Source organism: Physella acuta, unplaced genomic scaffold, assembly GCF_028476545.2.
Source record: "Physella acuta isolate Inbredline_101_S28 unplaced genomic scaffold, ASM2847654v3 ptg000592l, whole genome shotgun sequence".
NCBI classification, from domain to species: Eukaryota; Metazoa; Mollusca; class Gastropoda; family Physidae; genus Physella; species Physella acuta.
Window position 1 is genome coordinate 747,943 of NW_026732111.1, and position 13,853 is coordinate 761,795.

A 13,853-nucleotide genomic window follows, 5' to 3' on the forward strand; every position below is an offset into this window, starting at 1 on the left:
TCAAAAGAGCGCACGACAAAAGAGCGCCGACATAAGAGCGCAAACTAAAGATCGAAAAACCATATTTAATAAATAGGAATGAGAAAATTGAAGCTTCTGGTTGATTAACTCCAGCCAGATGACGTTCCAGTTCGATTTCGATGTGATCTTGTTTCAGACGAAACTGGTTGATCAATTTAAAAACGGAAGGATGATTGCAATCTACCGTTTGTTGGAATGCGCGATGCCTCGACTGAGTTGTTTGTACGGGGTAGATTTTCAGCGACACGATTATGGACATTCCAAATAGCAAGACAAAGCTGGGTCACCTCGACGGTTTCTCCTTCGCCTCCCTATGTAACTATCCTCCCAATAATCTACCAGTGGCATAATGTCTACAGGACTAGATTCTACTAAATGCTCAAATGCAGTACAGACATCATTTACAGGAACACAACTTAAGGCAAGCAGCATCTTCACTATCATTCGACATTCCTCGTTGTCGTGATACAGTTGCGATAAGCCTAAATCTTGCACTTTTCGCCAGAGGCATTGGCCTAGGTGAAATAGACAACCAACAAGACGTGCATTGGGAAACACGTGCTGAATTGCATTCTGTGTGGCTTTCTTAAAATCAGACATGATGCTCACTGGTTTCACGGTAGGTAAAAGTTCCACAATTTTCTCAAAAACTCTGATATAGGTTGCTTCGGTCTTATCCTGGATGAGGCAATAAACTAACGGCACTGCCTTGTTATCTATTAAAGCATGAATTGTAAATACCTGATAGAAGATTACTGGTGCAACTCTGAAAGTTCCATCCACAAACCAATGTTCATTTTGCTGTAGACGATTGATATTATCCATTGTTCCGAACATCATCATTCTGTAAACGTCAGTCGGTCCGAAATCCCACAAGACGAAATTTTGCCCTCTTGTTGTCGTTTGAAGAGGTTCAGGAATTGTTATCTCCGCAATGTTCTGCGGATTTGGGTATGGCAGCTGCGTGCGTTTTCTCTGTCTTTCTATTGCACGTTGTGAAGCGGCGTGTGCCGGCAAATGAGGTGCTACTTCCATCAAAATTCCTTCTCTGGCTTGTTGTATAATCTGCCTTGGTTTTCCACCCCTTCCACTGCCCGTTTTCGTCTAGCCGAAACGACTTTCGCTGCTTCGTTTTTAGCCGGACCAGGAGCGTGGTTGTGTTCCGATGCTGACAGAACAACATCGTTCAGCATTTTCATCCGTCCTCGGCAGCCATCTTTCTTGCAGCATCTCCATGTCGTACTTCCATCAGCATTTGCTCTGTCCTTTCGATATCTGTAGCCTTAGACCAATATAATAACCTTCCTTTTCTGTGATTCGATCTTCTCCGTGTTACTTGGGCTAGAAATAGTTTCAAACTGCATTTATACCATATCAACCACAATATATAAATAAACACATGTCGTTTTATTGTACCGCCGATTGTTTAATGCCATATTTGTTTAGCTTACAACATGTGTTTTTATAATTAACTGCGCTCTATTGTCGGCGCTCTTATGTCGGCGCTCTTTTGTCTGCGCTCTTTTGTCTGCGCTCTTATGTCTGCGCTCTTTTGTCTGCGCTCTTATGTCGGCGCTCTTTTGTCGGCGCTCTTATGTCGGCGCTCTTTTGTCGTGCGCTCTTTTGATGGGGTGCCGTATGATTATAATGGGAGTCGGACGATTTCCCAAAAGACACTTGCCCGAAAGCAACAATTCCCAAAAGCCATTTGCCCGAAGGCCGTTTGCCCGAAAATGTGAACATTACTGATTATCACAAGTCATTTTTAATCAATTTTAATTTCAAATTTTGATAATAAAATTAATGTCTAATAAAAGTGAAAGGGAACAATATACTATTTAATATATGCAAGCAGGCATAATGAATTAATTAGTATTTGCTATATTATAGAAAGTGTAGGGCCTACATCTTTTGATATCTATAAAACAAGGCGAAAATATAATTTTCACTTATCTGAGGTTTTTAAAATGATTCTCACATTCTGCATTAAGTAATAGCTTCAACACATTATCTAAACAAGGTGCATCAAATGAAGATCAAATATAATTGACTACCTTTTTTTTTTAAATTCGCTGCTTAGAACGTTGTGAAATCAATCAAACGCGCCTTTGTTCAATGTTGCGAGACGCCGCGCCGCCTACACCGTGTCACATGTGCTATAAAACCACCGCAGCACGACGGCTAAACAAGGTTTTCAAAACTTACATCAAGAGAGTATAAAACACCGTCGCCAACATGGCATTACATTATTATAGAATAAATCTTTTTACATCAATTATAATTTCTCAATTTTTAAACATTAAATGTAAAATTTTAAAAGTATACACTTTTTTAAAAATATAAAAAAATTGATTTTTTTATGCCCAGAATTGTGTTATCAAAACTTGAATTGATTAAGATTGTCTATTTGATATAAACAATTGTCCATTCGGGTATTTGTCGCATTCGGGAAAGTGTCCGTTCGGGAAATCGGCCTTGGTGCAAACGGCATTTGGGCAAATGTATGAATTTGTTGTAGACCCGGTTTTAGCGTAACGTAAATAGCATTATTGTACGCTTTGTGATGTTTTAATTGACCTACTAAACTGGTAGTGTCAATACGTAGGAAACGATAACATAACACCACACAAAGTAAGGACCGTACTAAACTAGTGGTCTAGTGTTTTAATTTATGGTCTTGGACAAAGTTATGTAAACATTATATATTATTACACATAGTTTATTTTTTGAAAAATAATGGTTTGATTTGGGTTTGTCAATTTTACTTACATTATAAACTGCATACAAAAAACATATAAGGAGATGATAACATAAGCTAATAAAACGACAATTTACACATATTATGAATCAAATAGTCAGAGCATTCGTGAAATTAAACATGTTCATCATACATATGTTTTCTAATCAACAGAGTCACGTGTATGTAACAGATATGCTTGTAATGTACAGCTTGCTGAGCCCACACCTGTCAGTGATGGATCAATTATTTCAACATATTATCAAGTACGTGAATATAACGGGAAACATTTTAATCGAACAACAGGAAAATTTGTATCACCACATGATGGTTTATATCTTGTCTGTGTGACTCTGAATGAAAGTGAAGCTAAACAGATTGTAGTTGTTGTTTGGGCTGAAGATAGGTGGTGTACGGCTATACAAGTGAAATCTGCCATCACAAGCGCTGCTGGGTCTGTGGTTGTTGACATGAAGAAAGGTCAAGAACTTTACTTTGAAGTGTTGAAAGCAGATCTAGGCGCAGCTTTATCCTGCCTCAGTAGTTTTACTATCGTTAGTTTATAGAAGTACAACACAAAACATGGTGGATGGTAAATTCTCAAATAAAACATATAACCACCATGTTAAACACATTCTAAAAACTTGCTATGTGTCTAGACTACATGTCTACGAAAATATGTTTATATAGTGTTTTTTTAGACATCATTACACAGTTCCAACTAATTCAATGTGATCACCAATTATTATGTTCTACGTAACAACGAGAAACAAATCAGATAAATCTATTTTTAAATATCTTTTGTTTTGATGCATAACAACTGTATGTGTACTATTTTATTTGTTAAAAATAAAACATATTTTTTTGTGTGGAAAAATAGGAAATTGTAATCCACATTTTCGAGGCCAACTAAATGAACTGTTTAAACAATCAGAAGCTGGAATAAGTTCACTAAAATATATGTCAGATATATATATATATATATATATATATATATATATATATATATATATATATATATTAAATTAACCACGTTATGCATTTGTACATATTTTGAAAGACACTGCCAGTAACTGGTATTTTGTTTCGAGGTAAAATAATAAAATAAATTACTGTTATTCTCTATTAAAAAACAACTCTTGTGATTTTAGTCAGTAACATTGTATGTAAATTAATACCTACCTAAACAAACACACACAATAATAGACCACGCAAAAGTCTATATATATATATATATATATATATATATATATATATATATATATATATATATATATATATATATATATATATATTCTGTCCGTAACACAACAGTTCATCAACTAATATCTTGCCTCTGTCCAATGATTTATCTAAATTATACATACAACACCGCCTGTAAGAAACATTAGGCAGGTTGAAAGTTACATCGCATGTAATACTAACAGATTAAAGAAATAATACGCCTTTTAAAATATTAGAACAACTTAATTGTGTGCGGGGAGGAGATCTGGGTTTGATTAGGGATTTAAAATAATGTTTTGTTCAGTCTGTTGGGTTAGGGTTTAGTAGAGAAATAAATCTTACGTTAAATTAAACAAACCTACCCGAGCTTGATTTCATTTTGTCTTTTCTTTTATAAAAATCAAAGCACTGTAGCTTACATGGTTTCACATATCAAACATCTTCTCTCATGGCGGTTAAGAAGATGATTAATGTTAACATGTACAGTATGATGTACATCTGTCCGTCACAGAGCTCAATAAAGACAAATAACTCAGCAGAACTGACCACAGCAAAATGTTTACAAACATTGAAGTAGCATGGATCTGTCTACATTAGTATAGAATACCCATGGGTCTAGTTGAGTCTAGTTGCAAACATACATCTTGTTTGTCTGTTTTATTTAAATATGGGATGCAAAATAAAATTAATATTCAATTCTCACTCATATACGTCAATTTTAATTATAAATTAATACTATCCCAAACACAAAAACATTTAACGACGCTATGTCTAAAGTCTCAATGACGTCACACCGCCACGTCTGTATCCCCGTGTACAGGTAAAAGCTGATTATTGCTAACACTAAAGTCGCGATTTCAGTCCCTCGCCAGATTAGCCACGTTAGCTGGGGACATCTCATAACAGCTGCTGTCTTGTACTTTATTTTTGGATGGACACAGGTTATGGAAGAAAATCCAGAAATAAAAGAAGGCTGCATGCAGTTTTAGCGTGAAATAGAGCGCATAGCACCTACTTTGTAATAATAATCAATATAAATAGGTTGAATTCACGAAGACAATTTCCTCATGTTATCATATTCTATGGATAACCAAAACTGTTGTCAACATTACACGACACGTTGTGACCCACACAATCTGTTGAAGATATCCTGATATTGGTCTAGATACCTATAATAGGGTACAGGCACCTACACATACACGATCAGCTGGCACATACTCGCCGTGTTTTTATCTCACTTTCACACAGTAGATATAGCTGATAAAGTCATAGCGTGTATAAAATTAATGATAACGCTAGTAAAATGTTTTATATGTTCATTGAAAAGATAAATGACAGGAAATTAAGCCAAAGAACGGGTCAATACAAAGTACACATACAACTCAGACATCACTACATGAAAAAGGTAACTTGTGTTATTGACGTGATACATTGTTTATTGAAGCAGAGCAACAGTTTGTTACTACTGGAACTAGATTGTCTAAAACAAAGGCTAAACAACTGAAAACAGTGTTTTATTATTCTGTCCAATGTGAGTATACATTTAAAGTGTCTAAGATAAAGGCAAAAACAAATGAAACTTTGTTTTATTCTTCTGTCAAATGTGAGTATCTATATATATAATTCTCTTCTGGGAGACTCTAGAAAACAAGCTGTAAACGTGCTCCCTACCATCCCCACCCCTACATGGTCTTAGTGAGCTGTGGTTCACGCTATATTTACCTTCGTGGAGTCGGGTTTAGTGACGGCTATTAGGGGCAGATAATTTTGTTTAAAACGATTTTAAACGTTGGGGGGGGGGGGGAGGAAGGAGGGGGAGGGTTATGGTCCTTAACGAGCTACTTATAATGTTTTAAAGAAATATTTTCAGTGTCAGCATTGGTACTGTCGAATTCACAAATTATAAATTACTGAAAAGTAGAAAAAGCAACAACTAAATAACGGCGTATGTTATGCCGCGGGCCGGCTCGTACATTTAAATTGTCTAAGCTAAAGGCAAAAACAAATGAAACTTTGTTTTATTTTTCTGTCAAATGTGAGTATACATTTAAAGTGTCTAAGATAATTGCAAAAACAGCTGAAACTTTATTTGATTCTTCTGTCAAAAGTGAGTTTATATTTTAAAATAGTAACGTTAATGTAAAATCCATGCTTTACACAAAAGCGTAATTTCCATCAACTTCATTTTACAAGCCTAACATGTTAGACAATTGACCAATCACAAGACTGCAAACATGAGTTAATGCCCTTTAAATGCTCTGAAATTCATTCGTGTTAAGTAATGTTTAAATAAATCAAGTCCATGTATATAGACTATAAGAATTGTTTGATTATTCGATGTGAGGAAAATATTTGTTATTTTAAAACGTCATTATAAATTCGTTCTAGTATGTGAATTCTATTTCTGTTAATTCAGATGCGTCTTAGAGTGCAAGTCAAATATGTTACAGAGCACATGAACTATTTAGAAGAAAAGATACACGTCATTAAACCTGTGGTTGAAGCTTTGCAAGCTGTAAGTGGTTATTGTCTCTCCCTGAATGCATCATTGAATTTGTGCGTTTTATATTAAGCTTGTTGTAGATAAAGATGGAGTATAGTATTTAAAAACCACAAACAAAAAAAAACACACAATGTTCTCAAATAACATACTGACACACACACATTTTAACTCTAAGACATAATGCTTTATGTCGTCAGGCTGTAGAAAAAAAAGTAAGACTTGGTTGGAAGATAAAAGTGACAACAAATCTTTGACATACTGTGATCTATGCCAAGAACTTGAATCAGCTACCTTGACCATGTTGGATGTAGCGGCTCATATCTTAGGTAAATATTTTAAAACACCATTGTGTTTTACTTTAATTGATATTCTGGAGTATCAGTTAAATATCAATAATGTAATGTAAATAATGACTGTAAAATCTGTCAGGTAAATGTCAATAATGTAATGTAAATAATGACGGTAAAATCTGGTCAATTATGGATTTTTTACTTATTTAAAATTGATATATTTCAATTAATCAAATACCATTTATATTTTATAATTTCTAAAGGAAGTATTTTGAATACAAAAAATAACCCAAAAAAATTATGAAATTTCCAATATTGAATAAAACTACACCGGGATTATTATTATACATATTTAAAATAATTACTTTTCACTGAAAATTTGAAGAGGAAAATAAAGACATTGTTGAAGATGATTTCATCTCAGTCTACCTCACAAACAAAAGTAACAGAAAAATGTGGCAGTAGTCAGTCAACAGATCAAATCATTAACGAAACTTATAAACCATCAGGTATCTATACAAACATATTTTTACAAAAAAAATTAAGTTTAAACAAATATTTTCAAGGTGAATGATTCAAATATATTTTCTTAAAGGAAAAGTAGCATATTATAATAATTTTTAAACTTTATTACTATTGCGATTGACTAAATTTTATAATGCCATAGAAATATTAAGTCGACTTGAGCAGATAGAGACAGTCATATATTCTCTACAAGACGTCAGTCGACTTGAGCAGATAGAGACAGCTATATCTTCTCTACAAGACGTCAGTCGACTTGAGCAGATAGAGACAGCCATATCTTCTCTACAAGACGTCAGTCGACTTGAGCAGATAGAGACAGCCATATCTTCTCTACAAGACGCCAATGACAAGTCTACAGATGACATATCAGAAATAAAACAATGGAGAGACAACTTTGTAACAGAACAGAATGACATGGGGGTGAACATTGAACAACTGACTAAAAAACAAAAGCAGAATTTTAAAAACTTTAGAAAACAAATGAATGAACAAGATAACATAGTAAAGGCTCTGAACAAAGAAAATGAAAGTTTAAAAGAAAAAGAAACCAGTTCAAACAAAACACTAGAGAAACTGTCTTTAGGTATGAAAGAATATGAAAACAACTTACTCGAAATAACAAAAAATATGCAATTTCACACAGATAAAACAGAAAGTATAACACAAGAAATAAAAAGCTATTCTGATTTAATTGTTTCTTTACAAGAGGATTATAATAAAACCAGGGCAAATGTATCAACCAAATTTGAGAAGTTACAATTCAAGGTAAACATTAAGATTGCTAATTAATTGGGTATACATTTGCTGACAAGTGTATATACTACTCATTTTATAAAGAAGTTGTACATTAAATTAAGTCATTTTATTAATTTTTTCAACAGTAAGACCATTGATTCTAAAACTATACTTAAAGCAGTTTCTATTGCTGCAATTTAATCTTCAAAAGAAATAGTCAAACTTGTAGTAATCCATTAAAATTATCGGCCATTTAGCACAACCTGATGTACCAACTTCTACAGCAAAAATTGATGCCCATTGACAGATTGTTTCAAATATTTAACCAGAACTTAGAAACTAGAGAAGAAAGATCAAAGAAGGTATATTTGTAAATATATAATTACTGTATAGTCTGTAGCATTGCGCATTAATTATCTAGTTATTTTTAGACCATTGAATGAAAATTGGTAATTAAGTGATATCTAATGTTAGTTTAAAAAAAAAACAAGATAGTGCAATAAAAATCAGTTTATCTAATTACACTTTGCTATTGTGAAGTAAGTGGACCTATTGTATCATTTACGCTGTTATGTGATAATTTTATTCTTTTAATTTACACTTTATTTTTATTCAGCTGGAAACTATGGAAAATGTTATGTCAAAGTTGACTATGGATTTCAATGTAATCGGTAAGTTTGTTTTGGAAAATAATAATCTTACATCATGATAAAAGATAATTGGTCAATCTATATTATCTCTATCTAGATGTAAATATAAAACTGTATTGTAGAATATCGACGCAAACTCCACACTTTCCTACTTTAGCTTACTAGCCTCTTTAATATCAAACATAATACCATGTATAAGTTTGAGCGATGTTCGTTAGCCAAACACAGCATAATATAAAAAACGATTCCAGCATTTCACTCACCCATGGTACCAGCCACTAGACCCGTGTATTTTGCCATACATTTGTTTTCACCTGATGCATTATAAAACCAGGTAAATCTGTCGAAGTAAAAATTGTATGTAGCTGAATTTATTTTATAATGTAAACAAAAACTTTAGCCCTTTAGGGTGATGCTAATAAAACAGTATGTTCTAGAAGCAATAATTAAATCTTCAATATAACTTGAAAATATTTTGTTCTGATTGTCTTCATGTCAAGATTATCATTCTAATGGTACTTGTCGTTTTTCTGGTAATAGACTTGCCATATATAATTTAACAATCTTCAGATGTATTACGGCATTTAATACTAATCGTTTGCATATATAATGAAAAAACAACGGATGTCATATATTTTGAGGACGGTACTAAACTAATAGTTTCAAAACGCAGGAAACGATAAACTAACACTAAAACAATCGACGTGGTACTAAACTAATCGTTTCAATAAGTGCTGTTATAGAGGACTGTGTAAAAAATAATCCTCAAGTCTATATTTGTAGAGAGATAGTTTGTCTTCTATTTTTATTGTGTACTTACATGTCGTAAGTCATGCACTCTTAATTGCACGTGTTACATCTTCATAGCATGTATTCGTAGAATTACATATGTATCTCATACATATGTTTTCTAATCAACAGAGTCACGTGTATGTAACAGATATGCTTGTTATGTACAACTCGCTCAACCCACACGTGTCAGAGGTGGATCAATTATTTCAACATTTAAAGAAGTACTTGAATATAACGGTCAACATTTTAATCAAAGAACAGGAAAATTTGTATCACCACATGCTGGTTTATATCTTGTCTGTGTTACTCTACATGAATGGGAAGATAAACGGATTGTAGTTACTGTGATGTCTGGAGGCGGGTGGTGTGAGTTTATAGAAGTGAAATGTGCCGACACTAGCGCTGCTGGGTCAGTGGTTGTTTACTTGAAGAAAGGTCAAGAACTTTTCTTTACTACGTATAGAGCAGATCAAGGCGCAATGTTATCAGGCTTCAGTAGTTTTACTATCGTTAGATTATAGATGCACATCATCAAACATGGTGATTGGAAAGTTATGTTAAAAAAACTAATGTAAAAAAACTAAATGTGTAAGCCAACGTTATTAAACTTGTATGTGTTTAGAATTCATGTCAACTCTATGTTTACCTTACACAATTCTAACCAATACAACACGATCAGCATGTATGCGTTTTATTAGGCTACTCTCTACTTACCTATTTAACTTTGAACACAATATGATAACTCTGGTTTAATGCGGATAACTTAAGTTACGTTTTATCTTTGTATCAACAAGAATCGTTCACCCGAAACAGAAACCAAACATGAAATATAATGTACAGTGATTTATTAAAAGTATCATTCACTCTGCTCATATACAGTTAAAAGTTACTACTCTTTTTGTTGTTACTTTTTTCCTTTATTTATATTTTTTTTCAAAATTCAACACAAACATGCATGCAATGGTTCAAAATGTTAGGAAACGAGAAAGTATCTGAAAAATAAGAGGGGATGTAGCGAAAAATTATTATTAGTGAATGAATAAATAAAATAGGAGGAGGCAAACATTACATCCTAATAGGTTTCAGATTTACTGGCTTGTGTCTCTTTGGGGAAAATGCATCTGTAATAAAGTGAAACTGGGTTTTTATTAATAGTTTGGAAATCAGACACGACACAAGATATACGACTGTTTATAGAAAGTCTTACAAAATATTTTCAAAACCTTGAATAAAAAGAACATTGTAAGCATATGCTTCTGCCAAATATACAGAGTTGCATATTATGTTACAAAAGATAAAATAAAAGGAGATTACGTTAGCTTGTTGCTTGTCCGCCTTATTGTTTCGCTTGTTTCCATTACATGGCTTAAAACAATGATAGACAGACAACACAAATTTACGGTTAGGAATTTATTTTTAAACATATTTTTCAGCTTGGAAGTGAAGAGCAAAATGTCCTAGTTGAAAAAAGAAGAGGGGGGGGGTTAATTATTGTAAATAACAAAATGTGATTATTAGTAAAATACACCACCATTTGCAAATTTTTGATGATGAGGGGTTGGGAAAGGAAAATGTGATTACAGGGGGGAAGTATGGCTCTGATGGTTATCGTGTTTTGCTGAGTGAAGTGTTGCTTAAAGATATCTGATACTGTTTTACATGTAAATAATGCGATTAAATACTAAGATCAGAACAATCGACAACACTACCATACAAAACACGGAGGCTGTCTAATACAATTTAGTTTTTGCTTACTTAAGAAGACAGTTTTACAATCATATAAAAGGTAAGCCACTAGGTGAATGTAGCGTGGCCCCCACTTCTGCTTGAGAAGCTTTAAGTAGAGTTTGTCTTCTTTCTTTGTTAACACAAATTGCAGATTTGCCACAGAAAATATGTTGCAGATTTTACAAAATCTTGTTTCTGCAAGGCGTTATCTCCATTAAACACACCAACTCGGATTTGCTCATCTCCCGCCTCCTGTAACGTGACAGTAACCAGATATAATCCATCATCTGATGCCGCATGTTTTTCTGTGTTTTGATTAAAATGGATTCCGTGGCGTCCGAATACTATAGAATGTAGAAAGAATTGACCCAACAGTTTATGTTGTGTTTTTATCAAGATGAAGTTGACTGATGTAAGGTGAACGTTTCTATTTTTTTAATCAGTGTGTATTTTGTGTGGCCTGTTTAACGTTGCGTGCTCACAGTGTGGGTAGGGGAGAGACTAGTGTACGTTAGCAGATAATTGTTTTTCAAAACTGTAACAATAAAGACACCCATGTAACATTTTAAGTAGGCAATTCCTGTCAACAGACGCCTTTAAGTTATAAATCAAGTGTAGGTCGATACATTGTTCTACTGACTATTTAGTGCGGTCTGTTGTAATAGTTTGTTTAAATGTGTAAGTCTGTGAGTTAAACGTTAGGTTAACTAACGTAAGTTGTGATAGTTTGTTTAATCATATCACATATTATGCATAACAAATCAATACGGAAACTAATGTAACGCGAAATGACTAAGTCACCTAACACAATCAAATTTACAATTATATTTTAATTCTTTTGCTAGTGTCTCTTCCCCTACACACTCTAAACACACACACACGCACACGCACACACACACGTATACTTTTACACGTGGAGACTGTTGTATTCAACCATTCTTGATATTATCTAAACGTTACTTGGCAGTCACATCCAACCATCGAGTAAATATTTGATTTACGATTGTCCAATCTGGTTTCGTCAAATTCGGCTTAGGTGGATTACATGCTTAACTCTTATCAGTTAAAATATACAATTTTTGTACCGTGAAAGATGTTTTTGGTGTGTATCCTCACTCTATTCTCTGATTTCAAATGACGTCACTTTGTGTACACATTATATTAATCCACATAGAAGAGGAATTGGTTGCTCTAAAAGTTGTTCTCTCTCAACACTCCCCTACCCATAGTGAACATGTGCTTAAGCAATGTAAACTAACAGTTATAAATTGAAGTTGAAAAAGTATGGTTTCCAGGGGAATTATTTATTGGGGTGTGATCATACGCCCACCCCACTCCTAAAAGTTTGAACATGATGCGACCCGTGACTCACTCCTCTCACCAACATCTTACGACACCTCTGATCTTTTATCGCGTGTCTGTTCACTTAACCTAAATTAAATTATTTACTATGCGCTGCCGAATTTTTATTGTTTATACAAGCGAGTGAGTGTATGATGTACTACCAAAACTAGGGTACAGGTAAATACACATACACGATCAGCAGGGCACGAACTTACACCATCACACAGTCGTTATAACTGATAAAATCACATCGTGTGTAATATGGATGATAACACGATTAACAGGTTTTATATGTTTATTGAGAAGATAAAAAGCAGGATAATAAGCCAAAGAACGATACAGTACAAAGTACAAATAACTAGAGATATCACTAAATGGTAAGGGTAATTTGTGTTATTTACTTGACTCTTTGTTCATTGAAGCGGAGCGACATTTCTTACTACTGGAACTAGTTTGTCTGCAACAAGAGCAAACCAACTAAAAACTTTGTTTTATTCTTCAGTCAAAAGTGAGTTTAAATTTTAAAATAATTTTAAATCCGAGTTTTACACGACATCAAAATTTCCACAAACTTAATGTTTACAAAGCTAGACAACTGTCAAATCACAAAGACTACAAATGTGAGTTACTGGCAATTAAAATCTATGAAATAATTGTTTATAAATAATGTTTAAATAATGCAAGTCTGAAACTTTTTAAGGATAGTGTATAAGAATTATGTGGTTACGACGCAGTGAAAAAGACATTCTTTTTATTAAAAAACGTAACTAAAAGTCTTAATTTACGTTCTAGTTTTTACGATCTAACTTATTCTATTTTATTCAGATGCGTCCTAGAATTCAAGTCAAATATGTTACAGAACACATGAACTATTTAAAAGAAAATATACACGTCATTAAACCTGTGGTTGAAGCTTTACAAGTTGTAAGTGGCAAGTGTTATTTGTCTATTTTGTTGTTGTTAAACATAAAGTATGTTATTTAAAACCTACAAACATTAAAGAAAACAATGTTCTAATACAACATACTAACACACATTTTTAACGCTAGATGTTAATGTTTAATGTCATAAGGCTGTACAAAACAGCAAGACTTGGTTAGAAGATAAAAGTGACAACAAATCTGTGACATACTGTGATCTATGTCAACAGAGTTTCTTCCAGGCATCTCTTCGGGGGGGCGAAGCCCCCCCGAAAATTTTTTACCGCCCCCCCGAACGAAATGAAATTTATATAATTTATATAGAAAATATATACTTTTAACAGTGTCCGCCCCCCCGAAGAAAGTTTACCGCCCCCCCGAAGA

General features: G+C 33.5%; 2 protein-coding genes and 1 long non-coding RNA gene across 3 annotated transcripts; 2 read left to right on the plus strand and 1 right to left on the minus strand.

Moving 5' to 3' along the window:
* Positions 1–270: 270 nt before the first annotated feature.
* LOC131947425 (uncharacterized) lies at positions 271–1,056 on the minus strand. The gene has a single exon (XM_059308639.1). It carries the CDS (start codon positions 1,054–1,056, stop codon positions 271–273), a length of 786 nt encoding a protein of 261 aa, XP_059164622.1.
* Positions 1,057–7,396: 6,340 nt separating this feature from the next.
* LOC131947338 (uncharacterized) lies at positions 7,397–10,871 on the plus strand. The gene is made up of 4 exons (XM_059308530.1): positions 7,397–8,065; positions 8,293–8,397; positions 8,652–8,706; positions 9,607–10,871. The coding sequence occupies exons 1-4, from the start codon at positions 7,715–7,717 to the stop codon at positions 9,996–9,998; spliced, it is 903 nt and encodes a 300-aa protein (XP_059164513.1). The 5' UTR covers positions 7,397–7,714; the 3' UTR covers positions 9,999–10,871.
* Positions 10,872–12,968: 2,097 nt separating this feature from the next.
* LOC131947339 (uncharacterized) lies at positions 12,969–13,686 on the plus strand. The gene is made up of 3 exons (XR_009387871.1): positions 12,969–13,057; positions 13,375–13,473; positions 13,622–13,686. It is a non-coding gene; the product is annotated as an uncharacterized LOC131947339 (long non-coding RNA).
* Positions 13,687–13,853: the final 167 nt, after the last annotated feature.

Excerpts from the sequence above, each read along its gene's own strand:
- LOC131947338 (XM_059308530.1), top strand. The coding sequence starts at position 7,715 with ATGGGGGTGAACATTGAACAACTGACTAAAAAACAAAAGCAGAATTTT. Across the intron at positions 8,066-8,292 it reads TTGAGAAGTTACAATTCAAG|CACAACCTGATGTACCAACT; the intron begins GTAAACATTAAG and ends TCGGCCATTTAG. Across the intron at positions 8,398-8,651 it reads GAGAAGAAAGATCAAAGAAG|CTGGAAACTATGGAAAATGT; the intron begins GTATATTTGTAA and ends ATTTTTATTCAG.
- LOC131947425 (XM_059308639.1), bottom strand. The coding sequence starts at position 1,056 with ATGGAAGTAGCACCTCATTTGCCGGCACACGCCGCTTCACAACGTGCA.